The following is a 25015-nucleotide window of genomic DNA, read 5'->3' as shown; positions in this document are numbered from 1 at the left end:
GTTTAGTTCCAGCTGCCTAAGTGGATACATATCTGCATTTTTCTGAGATGGCATTAAGGTCATAGGAGACTTCAAAATGGTGGCATTCCTGATGGGTCTCCAAGGCGGTTTTACCAAGTTTCCCTGCTATTTTTGCCTTTGGGACAGCAGGAACACCAAGGCGCACTACCACAGGCGGGACTGGCCACAGCGGACCGAGTTCTCTGTGGGGAGGAACAACGTCAAATGGGAGCCACTGGTGGACCCCCGGAAGGTGCTGATGCCACCACTGCACATCAAATTGGGCCTTATGAAACAATTTGTCAGAGCTCTAGATAAGGAGTCGGCAGCCTTCAAGTACCTTCAAGACTTCTTCCCTAAGCTGTCTCAGGCAAAGGTCAAAGCCGGTGTCTTCGTCGGACCACAGATAAAGAAGATCCTGGAGTGCAATGAATTCCCCAAGAAGCTCACTAGTAAGGAGAAAGCGGCTTGGAACAGCTTTGTCGCAGTGGTTCGGGGCTTCCTGGGCAATCACAAGGCCGAAAACTATGTGGAGCTGGTTGAGACTCTGGTGAAGAACTACGGCACAATGGGCTGTAGGATGTCCCTCAAAGTCCATATCCTTGATGCTCATCTTGATAAATTCAAGGAGAACATGGGAGTGTACTCGGAGGAGCAAGGCGAGCGCTTCCACCAGGATATACTGGACTTTGAACGCCGCTACCAAGGACAGTATAACGAGAACATGATGGGAGACTACATTTGGGGGACGGATTTGTGAAAGTGATTTACAGTATAATCGTAAATCTCAAAAAACTACTCACTTCTAAATCTTTTGTAGTCATTTTTGTATTACTTTAGTATAAATACATGTTAATTTGGATTCATATGTTGTTTTTTTCTGACTATGTGAACGAAAAGACACAAATTCGCCCGTTTTCTCATTGGAAATAGGTAAATTTCAAAATATCACTGTCCTGGTCACAAAAGCAAAGTTTGTGGGGAATAATAGCCATTTTCTATACTTTTGAGGCATATGCAATTAGTAAATAACACTTACTACCCAGGAACAAAAATTGTGTTACATAGTGTAGTTCTTAATGACTTTCGCTGTATGTTTGGGGTCGTTGTCATGCTGCAGAATAAATTTGGGGCCAATCAGATGCCTCCCTGATGGTATTGCATGATGGATAAGTATCTGCCTGTACTTCTCAGCATTGAGGAGACCATTAATTCTGACCAAATCCCCAACTCCATTTGCAGAAATGCAGCCCCAAACTTGCAAGGAACCTCCACTATGCTTCACTGTTGCCTGCAGACACTCATTCGTGTACCGCTCTCCAGCCCTTCGGCGAACAAACTGCCTTCTGCTACAGCCAAATATTTCAAATTTTGACTCATCAGTCCAGAGCACCTGCTGCCAATTTTCTGCACCCCAGTTCCTGTGTTTTCATGCATAGTTGAGTCGCTTGGCCTTGTTTCCACGTCGGAGGAACGGCTTTTTGGCCGCAAGTCTTCCATGAAGGACACTTCTGACCAGACTTCTCCGGACAGTATATGGGTGTACCAGGGTCCCACTGTTTTCTGCCAATTCTGAGCTGACGGCACTGCTGGACATCTTCCTATTGCGAAAGGAAGTAAGCATGATGTGTCTTTCATCTGCTGCAGTAAGTTTCCTTGGCCGACCACTGCGTCTACGGTCCTCAACGGTGCCCGTTTTTTTGTGCTTCTTCAAAAGAGCTTGGACAGCACATCTGGAAACCCCTGTCTGCCTTGAAATTTCTGCCTGGGAGAGACCTTGCTGATGCAGTATAACTACCTTGTGTCTTGTTGCTGTGCTCAGTCTTGCCATGGTGTAAACTGTCTTCAGCAACCTCACCTTGTTAGCTGAGTTTGGCTGTTCCTCACCCAGTTTTATTCCTCCTACACAGCTGTTTCTGTTTCAGTTAATGATTGTGTGTGATGGGGTGCAGCCTATTTTGTGGTGGTTCTGTGTTTTTTGTATTGTTTAGAGTGGATGTGAGTGAGTTTGGGGTGTGGTTCAGTGAGTATGTGTGGAATGTGCCTGGGCTAATGAGGTGCAAATTGCCCAATTAGCCCAGGCACCTGTATAAAAGGGAGTGGTTGGGTATGTTAGGGGGAGAGTGTTTGTAACTGTGAGACGACGTGTGTGAGAGAGAGAGAGAGAGAGAGAGAGAGAGAGAGAGAGAGAGAGAGAGAGAGAGAGAGAGAGAGAGAGAGAGAGAGAGAGAGAGAGAGAGAGAGAGAGAGAGAGAGAGAGAGAGAGAGAGTGGTTCTTTTTGGTTTGTTTAAAGCCTGTTTTTGTGTTTGTCTTTTTGGTTGGCCATCATGCCTTTTTATTTGTGTTTTGTTAATTAAAATATTTTGGTTTCACTGCACTTTCTGTCTCTGAGTCTTCCCTCTGCTGCTATCCTGCCACATTGTGTTTCAACCTACATATTGAATTGATGATCATTAGCACCTGTTTGGTATAATTGTTTAATCATACACCTGACTATATGCCTACAAAATCCCTGACTTTGTGCAAGTGTACCTAGAAGAATTGATGCTGTTTTGAAGGCAAAGGGTAGTCACACCAAATATGGATTTGATTTAGATTTTTCTTCTGTTCACTCACTTTGCATTTAGTTAATTGATAAATATAATCTATTAAGATGTCTATTTTTGAAAGCATTCTTACTTTACAAAATTTTTTCACACCTGCCTAAAACTTTTGCACAGTACTGTATATATATAATTCACTAGCCTTGCTCATCCTAACAAGCATTGCTTTTCCATTACTTATGTACATCCAAGTACCTGATTTAGATGTACTATAGGTTATACAGCAGTAAAACTGTGGGGTAAAGGGCAAATTCCAAGTATGTTGTGGATACCCATGTGGATTTAACCTTGTCTCACACAGTGGTCAATGCAAAGCACGATTGCTCTTTGACTGAAGTGAACAAGAAGCCCTGAGGCACGGATAACAGAGAGAGCTGTCTGTAAGTTAGAATGCATAAGATACAAACCGATAATAAACAGCGGCAAGATAGGGTGGTAAGTATAAGACAAACTAGATTGTTACAGAAGATTACAAATATATCACAAGCTTGTAGATTTCTTTTTGAAACAGCAGGAGACTGCATTGCTGACTATATTGTGGAAGCTAGACAGCAGCATCCTTTTTTATACCATAGCAATGCTGTGCATATTAAAAAGTCTTCATAAGATGTAGAAAATGGTACATGTACAGCAGTTCTAGGAACCCTTATAAAAGTTCTGCACAGTAAAATCACAGCAAAGTGTTATAAACCATAGTGAAAGCATGGTAAATCATAGATAAGCATTGTAAATAACAGTTAGGCATGGAAAAGCATATTGATAAACATGGCAAATGAGGGTAAACTATGGTAAATGCACAGTGTGCCAATTATGGTAAAACAGGAACCATGCACTCTCTGATAGAGCATCTTAACCGGTTCATTTGTGTGAGCAGTATAGAGTTTTAATCGTACGGCAACACAGCGCTTGCATGTGTGTATGTTCTACAGCAGTACTGTAAAAGACTCATAATTGCCATCAGTCAAAACAGGCAAGGCACAGACCTCTTTCTCTGTAGGGGAAGTGGCTTTAAGGCTTTTGCAAACCTAATTGCACACAAAGTACCAGCTAAACTGATCTAGATCCCTAACTGTTCTCTCCAGCTACAGCCCCTCTCAGAGTGCAGTCTGGTGAAACAGATGTCTTTACTGCAGCTTCCAATAAACACAACCAACTTTCATTGGACAGATCAACTCTGTTGGTGCTTGTGCTTACCATTATAGTACAACAGCAGTTATAACCATTACCGGTATTTTATTATAGCAACCAAGACATGCCAGAAAGATCTTAATTATCAAAAAATACAAAGTTGGGACTGTGATCCTAATAGTAGCCTTGGTTTCAAATAATGGAAGTATGCCGATACAACAGGCACAATTAACAAATGAATGACAACAATACTGGATCATCTTATAAAAGCAAAATACTCCAAGGTGTGCTGTACTGGTGAATAATTAGAAGTCTCTGGTGTTTAAAAGCACTCTTACTAGATTTTTTACACTGTAATGCATTGTATTGCGGTCTATATACAGTACAGAAAGGTCTTGATTTTGCAACAGATGCATACGCTCAAACCCATAGAAATGCAATAGACATGTAGGTAGCATTCAACAATTCTGTAGCTTAACTAAATTGCCTGAAATGGAACAACAGCAAATAGCAACCCTGAGAGCTTCATCACATTATACTAGATCTTGTTCTTTGTGATTAAGGGTCCCCTGTTTATAATTCTTCTTGGGTTTGTGTGGTTTGTTTTAAGATCCTGGGGGCTGATTACCTGTGTGACAGCAAGAGAAGAAAATCACACGTGAGACCCTCTTCTGTTTTTCTCATCCTTTCACTCTGATTGTTTTGGTTAAACTGCTTCATTGCTAGTCATGCATCTCATCCTGCCTTGGATAACATATTGGACAGTCATTGTATTTAGAGTATATAGTTTTCAGGGTTTTACCAGGATGTCTGCCCCCTGAAATGTATTTTTAACCTAGTTTTAACTCCATTTCAACGAAATATGTAGGGAAAACATTGTGTTCCACAGTGTTCATCACAATTTCTTAGTGTGTGACAAACCTCAACAATATATTATTCATCAGATGTTATTACATTTATCAATCTGCACATGTAAATTAATCATATTTGCAGGCTAACAGGTGGATTTATTTATTTTTTTGGAGGAGAGAATTGCATTTCGTGGTTTATGGGCTATTGGGATTTAATGGCAAATTGATTATAACAGTCACAAATTAAATCAATTGAGGGGGATTTGAGATGACATCAACCTAGGTGCTTGAATTAGGGAACTGTGTTAATGCATTAAGCAACATGCCATTCTACACAGTCTGTTCATCTGGCATAACAGCCAGCCTGGATTGACAGCACATGCAAAACGGAAGCCTGAGACACACAGCTGTTAACTCTAGACATCTCTTCTTCAGGGGTTGATAAACCTTTTTATTTTGTGCTATTGTCCCTGACGGTTTCTCTGAGATTGAATTCATTTCTTCGGGGAGAGCTTCTCAATAATTTCATTTTTAAGGTTGTGTTAAATTATATGGAATCTATTATGAACTCATAGCTTGTTACCTTCCTTTTTGTTATATAAGGTATTGATTTCAACACAGTGAAACAGATGAAAAAGAGTAAAAAAGATACCCTCTGACCAATTATTTTAAGGATCTTAACATTTACAAGGGTAAGACCACACACCTTGCAAATGCTGTTTATTTCATTTTTTGTACTGCTCCGTATATATATATATATATATATATATATATATATATATATATATATATATATATATATATATATATATATATATATATATATATAAACCTGCTTGCAACCAATATTCCTCTCGTGCAAAAGTAAAGAATAGAAAAATAAAAAAGTAACAATGAATAATGGAATGTTGCTGTTTTTTCAAGGTGGTTGAGTCAAGAAATCAGTCAAAAGAAATACCCCTAAACCCTTCTTTTCTGTTAGCAAAAATAATTACCCTGAGCAGCTCCCATTTTGCATTAGGGCTCCTCGCCTGTTTGGTCAGAGCTTCCCTTTGAGGACACAGCACTTTTCATTGCCACTGCGTATTGTTCAAACTCTAGGAACTGCCAGTCTCACTTTATTTCCGCCAGCAGCCCAAAAATGCCTTTTAAACCACAGCAACCTAATGAGACTTGTGACACATCCCCTCCTCAGCACTGTGCGTTTTATTTCTCATTGTTCAGCCATTGTCATGGAAGCTGTGTTCGTATAACTTTGACACTCATCAGTCAGCTGTCTTCACTTTGATAGGGATACGAGGAGGAAGCACTATGAACTTCACAGAGTACTGTAGTCACTCCATGAATGAGGACTGCAGACACACTCGTAGTTACTTGGACTTTCTCAAAGCATGCGTCTCCCTGTACTTTGTGGTTTGCAAAGTCAAACCCTTTTAATGTGGTTTATGTGTAGCTTAAAATGCTAAAGGTCATTTGGTTTGCATAAGTTATATATTGTACATATCATTAATGCATTGATGTGGTGGTAAAACTTTAGTTATTGCAGCTTGGACAGAAAACAGCTGTTGCTAATGATGTAGGTAGCACTAAGGAAGGACTGCAATGATGCAGGATAGCAACATGTTTCTTTGGAAATAGCGATGGTGCAAGAGCTTTTATGGATTCCGGTATTGCTCTACTTTTCTCAGAAAATGCAGAGTTAGTCAGGTTATCTGCTGCTGGTGATTATTTGGAAAATCTAAAGTTGTAAACTGGAGTTCCAATCTTTAATTAAGATGGCAAGGCTATTTTAAAACAAACCCCATTGATTTTAGCTGGTGCTGCATGGCTGGTCAGGACTGGGGAGAGCTTTCCTGTATAATGGGTCATGACAGTTCATTTGTATTACTTTCCTTTTTAATTAGCTTCAATGACTGCTGCTAATTAAAAGAAAGAAGCCTGCAGTTGTCATAGGTCTTGACAGTGGCACATATATCTCATTTCTACATTTTGTGAAAACTCTTCAGAATGAAACGTATCTGACACTGACAAACTAGCTCTGCCAATTAATCGTACACTGACTTCCACTGGACTATGCAGCACCATACCAAGGACAAAAGGACACTTGTATAATTAAAGACTCATCTTAACATCATATCACTTGTGGTTCAACAATGTAAAAATAACATATTTAAGTTCTTAGAAGTTAATAAAACTGTTTTTTGTTGTTGTTATTACACATGTATCCATGTACAGGTACAGCAGTATCTAATCACAATGTAATTCGAATGTTAATACATATAGTCTATGATCTCAGAGTAATGAATGTCACAAATGGGACTATTAAAACTCTTCTTGTACATGCTGTTGTTGACGTTAAGCAGCATGATCAGATGGTATCTATACCTCTGCCATCTGCTTAGGTAGCAGCGATACTCTCTGCTTGATCTGGTCCAGTTCCACATGAAACAGTTGGTCAAATTACTAACCGCTGACAGGCTCATTATTTCAATGAAGCACAGAACTGCCTTTTTGACAGGGCGGACAGAACTGACAGATAAGTCTGAGCACCAGTTCTGCCAGTCTGTTTGGACGGAGACCAGATTGTGTCAGTCTTAATCAGTTCATCCAACAGCAGACATGGTTGCTCTGTTGGCTCTTAAATCAAAGGCAGACTGTCAATGAGAACACTCCAAATATTGTGCTTTGTGATGCAGTTTAATGGATTAGCATCTTTGCAAAACAAACATCAGAAGTCCAATATGAAAGTGGATGGTGGTGAACTGCTATTTCTGCCACACTGCACTTATCTAGTGTGATTGTGAGCAAACTTGAAACCAAATTCCCAAATTTATATAAATAATATTGCGCCACTGAAACAATAATTTGTTCCAATGTGGTAAAAACTGAAAACGATTGCATATCAAATTATTTTCACTGTGTTTATGGCGATCGTGTAAGTACCCTTGTCAAATATTTAAGGGCTGGATACATGGCAGCTGGTAATGTATGCCTTCAATGCAAACAAAAGGAGATTTCTCAAGGTGAACATCTTTGTTTAGTTTATCCACAATCAATGCGAGTCATGCCTGTAGTCACTGCTCATTGCTCATCCCTGCCTGTGGCTATCATTAATTAATTTGGAAAAGAACGATACATTATTCATTATTTGTCATCCGCTGGAATGAATTTCCCTCCAGTCAACAATGTTGGGAGGCACATGTCTTTCTGATCATCAAGCAATTGACAGAACAGAAAAACAACAGCTTTTTTATGCTACTTTTTATTATTATTATTATTATTATTATTATTATTATTTTGTACAATATGCTAAAATCAAGTGTTTATATGATTAGGAATCTCACACTGCTATATTTGTGTAATGCACTGCCATTACGGATTCTGTCCCCTGTCGGTGAAATAAGATGAGGTTAAGAGCTCAAAACTCACAAATACAGATGAGTCCAGCTCTTTTGCATTGTGGTTAAAAAGCTCGCTTGTGGTGCGCAGGGTTGCCAGTTCGAGCCCAGCCACTGCCCTGTTACATTTGCACAGTCAGACAACCCTGTGATCTGTAGTATTCCTGTTACGTATGAGACTTTTCTTTAGAAGTGCAGAATATATAATGTGACTTTCTGTATTCCATTCTGCATACAAAATAGCAGTAAAAAACAACCTTATATTAAATCAGTGCATTGCATACAGTACATTGATTTCTATGTGCTACTTGGTGAAATACATACAGTACCTTAATCAAGAATTACAAGATTTACTACAATTATCAAAAAAAGTTTATAACATTTACATGACTGTCTTTCTTTCTTTTTCCTTCTTTCTTTGAATAATCAATGTAATTATTATTAGTTGAATTTTATTCTATTACTTTTTTTGTGAGGTTATCTCCATATGGAAGGGCAAATTGCATCTGCAATGGCTGCGACATCTTAGAAGTAATTGGTCTGGATTGACAGAGCAGGTCTTGCCCTGGTTTGCAGTGACATGCTGCAGATCAACCCTATCCCTTGAATGATAAACACACTCGACAGGTCCAAATCCAGGGCAGGGTGGAGACTTGTTCTATGAAAGATGCTCCAAGGAATATCCTATAACCCGCATGGATTAGGCAGTGTGCTCCTATTATAAATCTTAGTTTATGGTCCGTATTTGTTAGAAATTAGCATGCAAACGACTACAGTGAAATCACCAGTGTGTTAATTCATCCCAGGAGGCTCTTTATAAAATATGTATTTGCTATACTAAATTATTTTGATACAGTTGTTTGGACATTACTGGAGTCTTATTTATGCCTAAAAAAGGTATAATCTGTATGTTCCAATTTTCCCCTCTACTGAAGAGGAAAGCACTGACCTTCAAACTATGGTGCAACACATTCATTATAAGTTTAGACAGCAGTTTAGCAATGCCTCTGGTCATCCATTTTACTTTGTATCCACAACAACGCTGGGCACACAAGGGATCAAGGCAGATGGGCTGTTTTCATAAAATGTCAAAAATGTTTGTAGCTCTGGAAGACAGTCAAAAATGTCCATATCTGTAGTTACCAACTGTCCTGTTTTAGACCAGACAGTCCGGTTTTTAAACCTGGGCCCGGTTTGCTAGTACACTGAAAACCAGACACGCATTGTACGTTAACACTCAATGCCAACGTCGCTGAAAGGCGACCACTGGCTCTGTGCTACTGGTGCAAATTTGTGACAGACTGCTCTGCCTTTAATTGACAATTGCTGTAGCTAAAACAACAAAAGAGCTGGACAAATTGACGTCAGCACCTCATCAGCACAATTTCAGCTTTTGATAGATACATATTTTAATATATACTGCATTGTGCCTGCATTGTGTAGCAAGCCTGCTAGTTCTGTGATAGTCTGTCAACTTTATGTTCTTTAAAAAAAAAAAAAAAAGAATCAAGGTCAGTTGATAATACAGTATATAGTGCTAATACATGTTTTATTCAAATATATCTTTAAAAATTAAATTATATATATATATATATATATATATATATATATATATATATATATATATATATATATATATATATATATATATATATATATATATATATAATTTAATTTACAAAGATATATTTGAATAAAACATTTATCACATGTCATAAGTGTATATTGCTGCCACAAAAGGAAGATACACGATAGCAGCCTGGCTATGTGCTAAGAAGGGACTAAAAGAAAATTAAATTTTTAAACCCAGGACACCTAAATAAATTTCCTTTATGCTTACGTTGTAGAAAAGCTGGGGAAAAATGACATTTCACCAAAGCTCAGTGCACACACATAATTACCCCTAATCCAATTCTGCTTTATTATTCTAGCTTTATTATAATATATTTTTTTAGTGGGATGCTAGCAACTGCTATAGCAAAGGGGACTGTACCTCCAAGGGTATTGCTACAGATATCAATCATAACTATTAATTGAAACCACCTGGGAACTCCATGCACTTACGGCTGTCATAAATTGGACACCAGAAAACTAGCCAGTGTGTACCTACAGACGCAAGTCTTTTGTTTGAGTACAAGGGAGGATTGGTGATATATGCTTTTCTTTTTCAGACAGACAGGTCTTACCCTCCTTCCAGCCAACACAGTCCCAAACGACAATGCGGTCTTGTATACCCAAGCGCTGTTTAGAAGCATTTGATTTAGTGTTTTTATTGTAGCTTTCTTTCAGAGTTAGATGATAGCGATGGGGAATGGGGAGTCAGGGAATACTGGTTTTACAACCACTGGTTTTCTAAGTGACACTGGGTAAGAGGACATGCCATCCTTCTGTTCCACCAACATTTCTTGAAAAGTTGATTGCAAACACAGTTGTGTTGGGATAATACTTTTATTTTGTCTGCTGAATGTCATATTGCTGCATTTTGTTCTGCTTCAACAATAGCTGAATTTGTATTACAAAGTCAGAGCGTGTTTGCAAAAACTTAATTGGCATCTCAGCAGGTGTCAAGACTGGAGATGGTCTAGAAAACTATCATACATTATACAGTAGCTTGATGCATGTGTTTCTAGGTTGGGACCGGTGCTATTCAGTGCTAGAAATGTAAGTGCTCTGGGATATTGCTGAGCATGTTATTGTGATTGTGGACGGTGAACTGTGCATTTCCATAAGCTCCAGAGCTTTTTTTCTGTCTCTGTTATAATTGATAACAAATCGTAACATGTGGAATGCAAAGTTAATATTGCTAATATTGCATTTTTGTACACGAATAGTCTCTTTAATATTCAACATACAGTAGATGATAATTCCTGCAAGAATCAATTTTGTATTATTATTTGCAGGCTGTCTGTTTTAATTTTTTCCTGTTGTAAGAGCATTGGAAGCCAATCAAAAAAGTAATTTTTTTAATTGCTACCCAGTGCTTATTTCACTTTCTCTGTTGACTTTTATTAGCCCTTCAGGAACTATTTAAACAACAGTACATGCCAGGCCTACAAAGAAAGGAGCTGAATTCCAAACATTCTCGAGCTCCTCTCTTATAAATCAGCGCTACGGGAGAGAGTGGAGCTATTTTTTATTTGCTGCCAGACTGCAGCTGCCCAAGCAACTTCATGCATAGTCTTCAAGACAGTCGCAAATCATGCCCACTACCATAACACTGTTCGTAGGCTGCTGGTTTGGTAGGCAGATAGACTGCACTGATTCAACATGAAGAGTTGCAAGGTGTTATAAAAGCTAAATTCTCTTTAAGGGAGCTCTTTTTTTATAACTAACAAAACTCAATTATGCATGTGAGATGAAAAGACAATACATTTCTATTGCAATCCACATGATACATCTTCTAAAGCGGGGGGGGGGGGGGGGGGGGGGCAAATATTGTGTTTCCTCATGCATTACCACAGCAATGCTTCAACTTCCCATAAAGGAACCCAAGACATGTATAATTTACCAAGAGGAACTGTGTGATGAACAGTGTGAGCCGAGGACCATCTGTCTGTGTACCCCAGGCATCTGCAGTCTCCCTGCGATCTACCATAGAGCAACCGGAAAAAAACAATAAGTGTGGCATTATGGAATATTCTCTGTTAATTACTGTTTAGCGGCGGGTAGCGAGGTGGGAGAGAAGGCTTGAGGAAGGAAGAAGCTTTGTTCTTGTTTCATCTGCTTTGATGAGCAAAGCCCACCTGGTCAGTGAACTCAAAATCGAGTTAGAGAGAGACACTGTCAGGATTAGCAGATATATTCACCTGGTTTTTCAAAGCATTCTGCTCAACCATCTGCCTTCGGAAGAGAGCCAAGAGGCTTTTAAAGACACTGAATACAAATCAGAAATAGGTACAGTTACTGTACTACATTATCATTATTATTAGTATCATTGTTATTATTATGAAACACAACACATTTCTGGCCTGTGGGGAATGACTCCTGTTAGTTACCGATGTCTATAAAATCTCAAGCTAATTTCAACAGATAAGGGGATAAATCATATTGCACCCACAAATTCAGAATCACCTTTTTTTCGCGGTGTGGCATAGTCGTTCTGAGAGGTTGCAATGGCATAATGTATTTTGGCATCTGCATTACAAAAAAAATGATAAACATGTAAACTAACGGCTGTAAACTCACATGTACCGTTTCCACTTATTGAGCTCTGGGGATGAGAGGAGGTAATGCAATGGGACACAGGTGCGATTGACTGAGGCGCATTGGGCCTGGCCCTTTTGTGCAGTGGTAGATGTTTGCTTATGGATTGTGTGATAGCCATCTCTTATCTAACCTTCGTCACTTACTGTACAAAAGCTCCTCTCCACTTCTCACCAGACCTCCACAGTTAAAATCAGAGCTGAGCGCAAGGTCTGTCAGAAAATCCAAACACAGACTGTCAATACTGCCTGGCACAAACTGTTTAATTGGAAGTAAATGCAAATATTAAAGCTTTTGTCCCTCCAAGAAATGTCCTTAATTCAAAATTCCCCAAGTGAACGATTATAGCTACAGACTGGCAAAGTATTCCCTCTCAATTCCAGATGGTGTCCTAGAACTGGGAAGTGCACTTTTTAAACACTTCAAAACATGATTAGGCTACTGACAAATGGTGGCTCCATTAACCAATATCTTATATTGTTTACACAGGCCAGTCTGTCTCTCTACTGAAAGAAACATAGTACATTAAAGTTACTGCTATAATGCCATTGCAACATTCCAAGATTTGAAAAAGACAGCCTCGTCGAAACATTGGATTTCTTATGATTATTTTTGGAATATTGAATTGTTATGGCTGATGTCTCTAGACTGAAATAAAAATCTGTCCCAGTAAAATATTCTTTCATAGTTTTCAAGTACCTTATTTACACTCATGTAAATCATCCAGTGGTTGAATGTATTCCTTCTAATACCCCTCAGCTCAGGTATGATGCAGAGAACATGTTAACATGTTTGGCAAAGGTTAAATAGTGGCTTTGCGATTGCTGCACAATGCAAAGTGAATTATAAACTTCATAATCTGTTGTTGAACGCTAGACAAATGCTGGGGCGTCTAAAGGATTAACCCTGGAAAACAACTGCTGTGCATGTGTTTCAATTCTATGGACAACTAAAAAAACCACACACACACAAACCATTTCAACAATATTGTGCTCAGCTTTTTTTTTCTGGTATTAAAATTGTATCACGTACAGTACATATACTATCTAAATTTCCATTTAGATTGCTTTTTCAGAAAACAGCCTGCAGTTTCCTTATTGTATGACGAAGGACTCTTCACACCATCCCTGTATGCTCTGCTATGCAGTCTATAGAAAAGTTTACAATAAATGATATCGTTTGGAATATGCCTGGTTATGCTGCCAGAATGGCATGTAAACAGGTGAACAAAGGAGAACGGCAGAGAACTGAAGACAAAACAGGGAGCTAAGCAAAGCTTCATACTTAATCCAAATCCTCCTTTGCACATTTATATTTTAAGGAAAGCACTCTGACATTTAATTTAGTTTTTTTTTTCATTTTTAATTATAATTAAGGCTTCTGATTTTCAGTTTTAACAGATAAAACCAGATAAAACACCCACGATACAAAAAAAATGAAATCGGTGGATAGCCAATAAACACCAGAAAACGCAGCAAAAACTGTGGAAATGGTTAATCAATCCACGCTGACTTTACCCTATTCCCATTAAAAAATAAAGTCTACTACAAAAATAATAATAAATACATTTCCCAGTGCTGCTGGGCAATGTCCCGCCTTCCTGACTTGCATCTATCATTGATTCGTTCTCAATACCCGTGTGTGTTCTGTTTAAGATTGTATCTGTCTGCAACTGTTTAATGAATGCAAATGGTGATATTTAACATTGGACAGTGAATTTGTTTAGTAAACTTTGCTACCCAGGATAGTTCTTTAGAAACTAGTCTATTTTACAAGAACGTCTCTAATCGGCTCAGTTAATAGAAACTGTCCTCAGCTGGCAGGATAAAAAAAACCTCTTTCTTTATTAGTATCAATGTGATAATGCAAGGTTGCAAACATTGATGCTTATCTTTCTTTTTTTATCTTTTAGAGAACACAATGGCACTCAGTCATCTTCACACTTATATAAGTGTACATTCATCTTCACACTTATATAAGTGTACATAGTAAGTGTATTAAAGTGTGGTGATGGTTCAGCATAGGTATTGTAAGTAGGCATAGTAAACCATAATTAACTAAGATAAAGAATAGTTTAAAAAAAAAAAAGGTGAAGGTTAGCAAAGGAATAGTAAACACATGGGTAAAACCGGAGACTATCATGCAAATGTACCATGCTGAAGAGCAGTGGCTGTACCCGGGTTCGGACAAACAGAACACAAATTGGAGGCTGTAACCAGGAGGTCCCCGGTTCAAATCCCACCTCAGCCACTGACTCATTGTGTGACCCTGAGCAAGTCACTTAACCTCCTTGTGCTCCGTCTTTCGGGTGAGACGTAATTGTAAGTGACTCTGCAGCTGATGCATAGTTTACACACCTTAGTCTTTGTAAGTTGCCTTGAATAAAGGCGTCTGCTAAATAAACTAATAATAAATTACAGGACATCTCACCAGGAGCTCGTGGTATTATTAGTTCTTAGCCTGATGGGCAGAGACCTCACAGCATGCAGTATAACTGAGTGTTGACCTCTGCTACTCAGGGCGCCCATATGCTGAGAGAATGTACCAGATAGTGCTTCGCTAACTGGTGTTCTTGGTGTTATGGATTGCTTTGATTCATTATACTTTCTACAAGTTAGTTTAGTTGAAAAAACAATGACAAAACCACCAGTAGTATACTCACAGTTACGGTACACTTCATACACTGCAATATGGATTCCAGATTAACCACAGTTTTAATTTTGCCTTTTACTTTTTTAAGACTGTTACCAAGCTTAACGGAGCTGTGACATGGTGTCAATACCCTTTTACTGTTCTTTGATGAGAGTCAAAACTGTGAAAATACTGTGTTAGTGTTGGCCTCAGACAGTCTCTCTGTCTTATCTGGCTGGCATTTATGTTTAGGGTCCCCTCTAGTGGTACAGATCGTCATTTCAGTAATACAGCTGCAAGTATTAAAATCGCTTCTTTATTTTTCCCTCTCCTGTCTTCTCGTTCACAAGATTAGATTTAAAAGCAGTAAGTGTCCCCAAGACAATAAAAACTTTTAAAATACTCTAAATGATTTCCATGTTCGTTTTAATATTTATAAGCACCCCAGTATATTTTTTTTGTTTGTTTTTTGTTTTGTATTTTCAGATAGCAGCTACATCACTTACATGGACCTTCCCAGAGTCGAGATGCAATTAGTTCCTTGGGGGTCTAATTAATGGCTATTATAAATGCTGGAGTCAACACGAATAGCAGTCTGCATATTGCCAGCCTAACCCTTGCAGACTCGTAACTCTCCTGCTTAATCCCATGTGTGAGCCCAAGAAAGTGTCTCTACTTCTTAATGTTACACATGTGAGCTAAAGGCTTTGTTTTCTTCTGTTTAATCAGCATCCTAAAAAGCAATGCTACCTGAAGCTTTATCACTAGCCGGAACTGATTCTGAGAGCAGTTACTACTAATGCTTTCCAAGCAGTAAAGTCATGTATTTTATTCAGAGGTCCATGGAGACAGGGGCATTCAACAAGCAAAAAAAAAACCCTGCAAGCGACACGTTACCACCCCAGCAGATGTTTAAAATGCAGGTCACCACCCCAGTATAGTACATGGCAATTACATGGGAGACATTGTATCCTACTTCTTGAAGCCTGGGGGTAATTTCAGGTCTTTGTATTTCTTCTGGAAATGCCAGAGCGACCAAAGCAATGTGAATAAAAGAAAAACAGTAAATCAATAAATACCGTCATATACTGTACACAGACTTACATACACATACATACAAACACACACACAGACGCACATTAACAAGGTCTAGATCATTCAGGAGGATTGCAGCAGGTTTAAGCTTTGTTCAAATTTACTTTAAATAAGTGCTTCGGTGAGGAACAGGAGCCAAAGACAATCTCTCCTGATTGTCTCAACGGAACAAATGACTTCTCCCCTCCTGCACTTATCTTCAGGTAATTACTAATTCATTTCAGTGCTGCCACAGATACCCGCTGCAGAAAGCTTTGTGGGAATGACAGCTTCACATGGTCTCGGGACAGAGGAGTTACCGTCGCTCCCATCTCTGCTGCTGCCCTGACCTCAGCAATGTGGATCAGAGATAAGAGCAAAGCCGGGCCAGATCCTAAACAACTTCACACATCTCCGTACAGGGTGTTCTGTTCAGCCTTTACATTAACCATGTGCCCCCAGGACAAAGAACAAGAATTGTCAACAGAAGCTCATACACGCAGCCAAAGCTGCAACCCTGTGCACCGCAAGCGAGCACCTTAACCACAATGCAAAAGAGCCGGGCTCGTCTGCATTCATGGTTCTAGAGCTTTTAACCTCATCTCACCTCACCAACGGGTCAGAATCTGTGATATGAGTGTATCACACAACACTGCCTGTTACATTAGCACAAGAGGAAAGCGAAAGCATTCATCAGAATGGATATTTTAGGCAGGTAGTTCTGTCCATGCAGTGTTTAACACATGTTTGACTACAATTTCTTTCTGTTTGAGTTACGCAGTACATTGCAATATTCCGCTTCACGTAGTTTCCTACTGTACTGTTTGACCTCATAATAAAATGATTGAATGTTTTAAGCTTGCAATGTTTCAATGGTTTTAGATTAAGGGGTGGGTTTTCCAGGGCAGTGCAATATTAAAGGTGAACGTTGAATAATTAATGCTGTACATGCGGGTTATTGCTTTAGAAACGATGATTCTTCTGAGACAATGTGCTTTCAGAGGCTTTCGGGAAAGGAACAATACAGATTTGGGTGACGACAAGTGAGACAGCAAAGGGAATCAATTGACTGTTATTTATGAACACTGCCGAATTAAGTCTGAACTGCCTGTATTTTTTAATACGGAATGTTATTTCCTGTGACTCTTGACTACAGAAGATTCCATCTTTATATCTGTAGTGAGGATATTATCTGCATACAGAAAGATGGATGAGGCTTTTTAGTGGTTCAGGAGCTGAAAGGAAAGAGCCACTTGGGACTATGCCTAACTTTAAAAAAAAATTACAAAAAAATACTGTTGCCTAATTTAAAATGCTGACTTGCTCCTATCTGAGGCATTTTAAATGCCCATTAAACAGAATGAGCATCTATGTAATTTATGGGAAAAAAATAGATGCATGTGATTGTAAATCAGAAATGTATTGCATTTGAGCTATATCACAGGTTTATACTGTATATAGCATGTATGTTGATGTTAGCTGGGAAATAATTAACAGGAGTTGCAGGGTATTTAATTAGGCACAATTGTCTGTCATGTTTCAGTTTCCTGGTAATACCAGATGATTAAGATTAGGTTAATAAAAAGGAAACAGTACAAAATAATTATAATATCTATTACCCCATTTTCCAACTAAAAGGTAATTGGGTAATGCTTTATTTTTACTTGTGTTAATAAAAATATGAACGCATACATAACACATAATTGACAACCATTTAATTCATACTGAATTCAAATTGTCATATTTGCAGTACCGACAGTAAAAGGTAATGGTAACACTTTTGTTTGAGTTACATGCATGGCAATGTTAACTAAATACCGCTACAGTACTTTGCAATTACAATGAAGTTTGCATGCACTAAATATTAATGACTGACACAGTTAACAGTTATGTGTTTCTTCCAGCACAGGTATGGGTTTAACATGAATAAGGGATGTATGCAACTGTAATAGCAAAGTTATAATGTTAAGAAGAATTCTTAAGAATGAAACTTGCATAAAACCTGTGACTGTTAGGATATATGGTATTGCGCAAGACAGCCAACTGTAGCTTTGATTACAGAACAGGTATAGTTTACATTTCCGAAGCATCCACCATTAAACACAAAAAATAAAACAAGAAGTTGCTTTCAAGAGGCCACTGTACTCCTACCGAATTTACCCATCTGAAAAAACAATCTAACATCCTGTGCTTCATTCCCCTAATTACAATGCACTCCATATGGTGCTGAAGCACACTAGTATTTCTTCATATGCCTATAGTGGCACATTTTGTGAATGGCTCATTTAATCATGCCTATAGTGGATACTGCCTTTTTTCCCCCATTTCTCCACAATACAGTATTTTACACACAAACACCAGCAATGGATAGCAATGACAGACATCCAAACACTGCAAACAAGCAAGAAAAAAAAAACTCCTCTAAGTAATTCTGCAGTTCCAGCAGAGGCCAGAGCTCTATTGTTTAGTTTTTGCAGACTCACACGTTCAAAGATTTGTGATTGCAAACCTAAAACAGACAAGCAGTAATAAAATGGAAAGGTACACTGCCCTCTGAAAAAAAAAATAGAAAGTTCAGGATTAACTGCAAAGCCTCTTCAAAACATGCTGCAGAAGATGCCAGTAATCTGTCTTATAAGGGATCAAGTACAAAGCTATTTCAGTTGATTAGCCCAAGCAAGGCTAAGCACAAGTCCTGACAACATTTAACAAAGAGGACAGGTACATGCACAGGTATTATATGGAACGGCGAGGGGGTAAAAACATGCTTTCTACTCACCGAGTATTAAGGCTCAGAGCTGGAAAGAGTAGAAGCAGGGAAACCGCACTGATGAATTTCATAGCTTTGTCTCTCTCTCGCTCTCCTCTTCCCTCTCTCTCTCCCCTCTCTCTCTCTTGCTCTCTCTCTCTCTCTCTCTCTCTCTCTCTCTCTCTCTCGTTATCTCCCTCTTGCTAACCCCCCCTACACACACATACACACGGCGAGAGACACTGCCTTCTTTGAAAGGAGGTACTCTTGTTTTAAAGAATCTATGCAGACAGACAGACTGACTGATGAAAAAAAAGCTCTGGTAGTGATTTGAGATTGAGAAGTGATGTCATTGGCAATCGAGCCAGTACTGAAAGCCTCCTTCCTGATTGTCTGTGATTATTCAAGGCAGCAAGCCTCCTGATACCTTTAGGGATTTGTTATTTCTATCAGTTTAAGTGGCAGACAGGGAGCTATGTAATCTGAATATGTATGTGTGTCAATATACAGGTATTTACACACAGAATATATGAAATCTTATTACCTCACAAGGGGTGAAGCGTGTATTTGCTCCACAATACTGTGTCTCACCGGATGTGGTGGTTTCACATGATTAGGACATGATGAATGGTTTGCATTACCGGTTTAATGGAGTTTAGGTCCATTGTCCACTAATGCTCCTGCAATATTTTTCCCTCTCATTTATCCATCTCATTTAGCTTAATTAAAAGCAGCTGGATGGAAAATGCACTTTATTCAGTGACCACATGTAATAAAGGACCCTCTTTGATGCACGGAATTGGAACTTTCTCAAAGTCATGAACGTGTATTCAAACCGATGCAACGCCAAACTTCTCCCTGATGCGACCAACATAATGTGGTAACACTTTACATTAAGTGTCTCTAGTTACTGTGTATTTACATAGTAGTTACATGGTAAATACATGTGTAATTACAAACAAATACAATGTTATTATGCACAGTTACAATGTACTTAACGTGTACATCTTTTTGCACGATATATGTAAGTACACAGTTGGGGTAGAGTTAGGGTTAGGATTAGGATTAGAGATAGTGCTAGGATTAGGGTTATATGTTGCAAAAAGATTCACATTATATTATTACATTATAACATTGTAATTATGTGTAAGAACACATGTGTTTACTAAGTAACTACTATGTACAGTAAATGCACAGTAATTAGAGACACAATGTAAAGTGATATCCATAATGTAATATTGCACAGTATATTTAAAAACCTTCATTCTCTCTGAAGCCTTCAGGACACACAGCATTTGCCCCACTTTACTGAAAGCCTTCCCGGTGAGGTGATGTTTTACTGTTTTCTTACAATTAAACAACATCACTTCACAATTCTAAAAGGAAATAGATTGTTTTTTTTTCAAACTGCATAACCTCTTGAACCTGCCGCTGATAACCAGTACAGATGTCAGCTCTGACCTCTAGTCATGACTTCTTGTTATGTACTGTGTTTCATCTTCTGCAGCTTCTTTCTTCTCTGTATGGGTCAGGTTCCTGTGGGAAGCCAATACACATTACACCTGACACAGTTCTGCTGTTGTTTTCTGTTCTGTACAAGCTGCCTCACATAACGTGGCTCACTCTTGAAGGTGCACAGGAAGTCAGGCCAGGGTAGAACATCATTTAAAATAATGGACAAAAGCCAATTACATATTTAATTCATCAAAAGTTAGGACTAGAAAGAAGTTAATGCAGTTGAGCAAGTTGGATATTTTATTCTTTAGGAGAACACTGCTAATCAAGCTTCACCTATATTGGTTGGAATGAACTGGTCCACAGTTCTGAGCTTCCGTTTCAAGTTATGTTTTATTTTATCTACAAACACCTGCAACCACACATATTCACACACACGCACACACAGAGCACTGCTTTTACAGTATAAAGCATTCTACCCTTGACGTTGTTGTCAGTTCTACATGTGAATCATTAATATAATGCTGGGTAACACTTTACATTAAGTGTACAATCCAGCATTTCCTAGACTTTTCTAGAATTAGGTTCTTCATTATCGTATTAAAATTTCTAGCACCTTCCAGACAGTACTATAACAGTGTGATCTGCTTATGTCTGATTTAGAATCACTAACAGTCCGCAGTCACGCTATACCTGTACCTTACAGGTTACAGCAGCCCTTCATTTTCATGCAACGGATGCCATCCAAACAACAGCTGGGGACAGTGCAGGCTTCTGCCAATCTTCTGTGTCAAAGATACTGAATGATGTCACAGATGCACTTTTCCATAGGGCAAAGGAGTATACAAGATTTAGAATTGGTGATGTGGAACAAAATAGAGCCTAAAAAACACATTGTATCTGTTGTCTGGCTTTCCAAACATGCTAGGTGTAATAGATTGCACAAGGTTTGCAATATCCCCACATTCAAGGAATGAAATGGCTTTCCAAAACAGAAAACATCATCTTTCTTTAACTGTGCAAGTTTTATGCGATGCTCAATGAATTATCAATGATGTAGTTGCCAAGTTCCCTGGCTCATGCCACAAGTCATTTATCCTGGACAACAAGGCGCTGTTCATATTCGAACAGGGGCTTCTAAGTGAAGGCTGGATCATTTTAGAATATAGTAAACACATGATTAACATATGACCAATCAAAAACATATGTAATAAACGCATATCTAATGTTTAAAATTTTTATTTTCATTTTTCACAAACAAAAAAATTCAGATATTGCATGTAAAGAATATGAATATGAATAATTAATATTGCATCAGTCATTTAGCAGATGCTTTTATCCAAAGCGTCTTACAGTGACTAGGGGGTGCGTTTTTTTTCTGTTATACCCTTCCATATTTAAAATTTAGCACTGGCTCCAGACCTTTTACTGAAAATAAGTTTCATGTAATAAAATCTCATTGAGCAAAAGCTTAACTTGGGTGGCTAAGAATATTTTTTCCTTTCTTTTTTTTCCCAATTGTTACAATGACATGTGCGCTTCCTTGTTGTTTTCCAGTTAAATGGAAGTCCAGACCACACACAGACTCACAAACGCACACATAGACACACACACACACGCACACACAGACAGGCGCGCATACAGATACACACACACAGACACATGCACACACAGACACACACACACACACATAATGTAAAGAGCTTTTGTTATGGTTATTATAAATATAAAAGCATTAAATAATCTGAGGGTTGGGGCAGTACTTCTTGACTGCATTGAAGTCACTTCACTCAAAAAAATTATTTAAAAAAATCTAATCAATAATACATTGTCAAGGATTCTCTACAAAGGCCATCCATTTTTGATGGATGGAGAAAAGATGCAAAATGGAGAATACATATTTAAAGATTTTTTAAAAAGCCATTAAAATCACAGATGACACACACACACACACAGACACACACACAGACACAAACACACACACACACACACACACACACAAACACACACACATTGAAATGTACTATAAAAGTTTAATTATTTCCCAGTAGACATCCAAAGGTTAAGTACTTATTGTTTATTGTGACTGAGTTTAATGCCAAGACAACATTCATATACAAAAACCAGTTGCTATTAACTGTACCGTGAAACAGCAATCTTTGTTAATTGCCTTTACTGATGTTGAGGTTTTTAAAATGCAATCCTATTCACTTCAGTGTGAAAGGAGTCACTACAGAAAAATATGGTCCTCCCTAATTTAACTGCATATAGCCAGTGGTTAAGTTGTGCCCTGGCACCTCTGGACTTGACAAGGCATCGCCCCGGCCCCTCTTCAGCTAGTTAAAAATGTCATAACATGTTTTGCTCACAAATGCGTTTTCTTAAAATTCTCAACACAGTCCACTGCCAGGGACATTTAATTACTTTACGATTTCAGCTATGTGCCATAAAGATGACACTGGCTGTGAAAGAAGGACTGTCGTTTTTTATACACAAATAAGCTTACTTGCTTTGAAAAACGTCTTGAACGATACAAGCAGATTCTTACACTACTTCTTGGCTTGATTGAATGAGTAGTACACAACAAGATTCAATATGAAATATGAACATTAATTTCAATAAACAAGTTTTTAATGAAAAAAAAATATTGTAGCCTACTTCAATATAGTGAAAACTGGCTTTTTTATTTTTAAATACCACTGCTTCTGATTATTACTAATAACAGGAACAGCATGTTATTTAGGGTTGGTGTTGAAATTAAAAGTGTTCATGCCTGCCAGTACCTGTACCCCCAAGCAGGAACTTTACCCTTAACTTCCCCATAAATGAACTTCAATAAATGGGTAATTGCAATGATTTTTTGTCGCTCAAAACAAAACGCTGCGCAGTTTTCAAATGCAGTCAAAGCCTCCATGAATTATATTAAGGCTCCTTTTTATTTTTGCATTTGGCATGTGATAGTATGCTGTGAAATGATGCGCATCAACAGCTTATGTAAGAAATGCAAACCATTCATTTAAAGTTTAATACAGTACTGGGGAATTGTCAAGTTGTAATAGAAAATGTTATTAGGCTCAGCAACATTACCTGTAGGTCAGCAAATTATGCTAAATGCTTACTCCCCTCTCCATTTCTGAGCTTTTCGCATCGCTTGCACCGGCAAATACAAGTTCTTATCACATTCCATCTTCTTTCACCGTACCATAGTCACAGCGAAAAATGACTTTAGCATTATCATTGATTTTGGCTATTGATTGCATGCATTTTGTGATACAGTACCTGGACCACCAGGGGCCAGTGCTGTCTCTTTGATATTGATCCGTTGTCTTGTAAATTCACAGCACTGTCCGTCTGTCAGTTCTTGTAATAGTTATCTTGATGCAAGCTGTGTCCACTGAGACAAATCCAAGAGGGGCTAGACCTCCGGATGTGTTGGTTGAAATTTGGTCACAATTAAAATGAGTGTGGGGATCTCAGCCTGTGGCTTTCACCAAACCAAACCAATGTTTTGCAGCAGTAATATTGGGTGCAGGAATCAGTGGGCCAGGAGACTGAAAAACCATGTGGAAAAGCAGCAGACAGATGGCTATTTACTTTCACTTTGCAGTGAGGGAGGAGCTGGGCACAGCACTTACAATACTAAATATGCCGTTGTGACTCCTTTGCTAAAGAAACAAATCTCGATCCAGATGTTCTTCGTAATTATAGGCCTATTTCCAATCTGCCATTTCTGTCCAAAATTTTGGAACATGTGGTGGCTCATCAGTTAGTCATCTCTTGAAATGTGACATCTATGAATCAGGTTTTAGATTACAACATAGCACTAAATCAGCCCTTGTTAAGGTTGTTAGCAATCTGTTCATGGACGCTGCTTCAGGTGCACCGGCCATTTTGGTCCTGTTAGACCTCAGTGCTGCATTTGACACTGTAAACCACTCCATTCTAATTAATTGTTTGTGTGGTGTGGGTATTGATGGCACTGTTTTACAGTGGCTTAGATCATATTTGTCAGAATGCAAACAGTGCGTTTCTATGGGCAGTTATACATCCAATCCTAGTTCAGTATCTACAGGTGTGCCACAGGGTTCCATTTTAGGACCCTTTTTAACATCTATATGCTGCTACTTGGACAGATTATACATCGTCAAGATGTGAGCTTTCACACATACGCAGGCGACACACAATTATATATTTAGAGTACACCTGATACAAACATGGCTGTCTCAGTACTTAATAACTGTTTGTCTGAGATTAAAGTATGGATGCGGCAACATTTTATGCAGCTAAATGGCAACAAAACAGAAGAAGTGTTGCTTGGCTCTCCCTGACACTTGAGAAACATTGATTGTTTTAGTATGGTGATTGACGGGCTTGAAGTTAAATTTAGTTCTGAAGTTTTCAACTCCAGTCTAACCTTTAAGTCTCATATCTACAGTGTCACGAAGGTGTCCTTTTTTCACCTCTGGGGCATAGCCAGTCTGCGCCCTATCTTGTCCACGCCCGATGCAGAGAGACTGGTGCATGCCTCTGTTTCCTCTGTTTCCTCTGTTTACTATTGATTATAGTAATGCTTTGCTTGTCGGTGCTTCCAAGGCTGCTATTGGCAGGTTGCAATTCATTCAGAACTCTGCCGCTCGCATTTTAACTGGCTCCAGATTGGGTGCTCATATTACACCAGTTCTTGCCTCTCTGCATTGGTTGTCAGTCAAGAGTAGGATTGATTTCAAAATGTTACTGCTAACTTATAAGGCTTTAAATGGCTTGGCCCCAAATTACATCTTTGATTTGTTAACGAGGTACCTTCCTGCACATAACCTATGCTCTGTGAATTCGGGTCTGTTAAGGATTCCTAAGGCTAAGCTTCGTTCTATGGGTGATGAGGCTTTTTGCTGTTATGCGCCTAGGCATTGGAACAATCTTCC

At 38.6% G+C, this 25015-nt stretch overlaps 1 protein-coding gene across 3 annotated transcripts in view; it reads right to left on the bottom strand.

Annotated features, from left to right (window-relative positions):
* LOC117434544 (leucine zipper protein 2-like) overlaps positions 1-18871 on the bottom strand; it is a 76391-nt gene extending 57520 nt beyond the window's left edge. Inside the window, exons 1-2 of one of the 3 annotated variants that reach the window (XM_059003167.1) lie at positions 18669-18869; positions 12331-12396 (exon numbers count right to left, since the gene is read on the bottom strand). Coding sequence is in view for 2 of the 3 variants with exons in the window: in XM_034057102.3 (XP_033912993.3) it covers positions 18669-18730 (62 nt within the window). In the remaining variant the exon portion in view is untranslated. Of the gene's footprint in view, positions 1-12330; positions 12397-18668 lie in introns of all 3 variants that reach the window. The other 2 variants (XM_034057102.3, XM_034057101.3) reach the window with 2 other exon arrangements.
* Positions 18872-25015: the final 6144 nt, after the last annotated feature.

This window comes from Acipenser ruthenus, chromosome 28, assembly GCF_902713425.1.
Source record: "Acipenser ruthenus chromosome 28, fAciRut3.2 maternal haplotype, whole genome shotgun sequence".
Classification (NCBI taxonomy): domain Eukaryota; kingdom Metazoa; phylum Chordata; class Actinopteri; order Acipenseriformes; family Acipenseridae; genus Acipenser; species Acipenser ruthenus.
The sequence above is the reverse complement of the archived record's forward strand: the minus strand, read 5'-3'. Positions and strand labels throughout refer to the sequence as shown.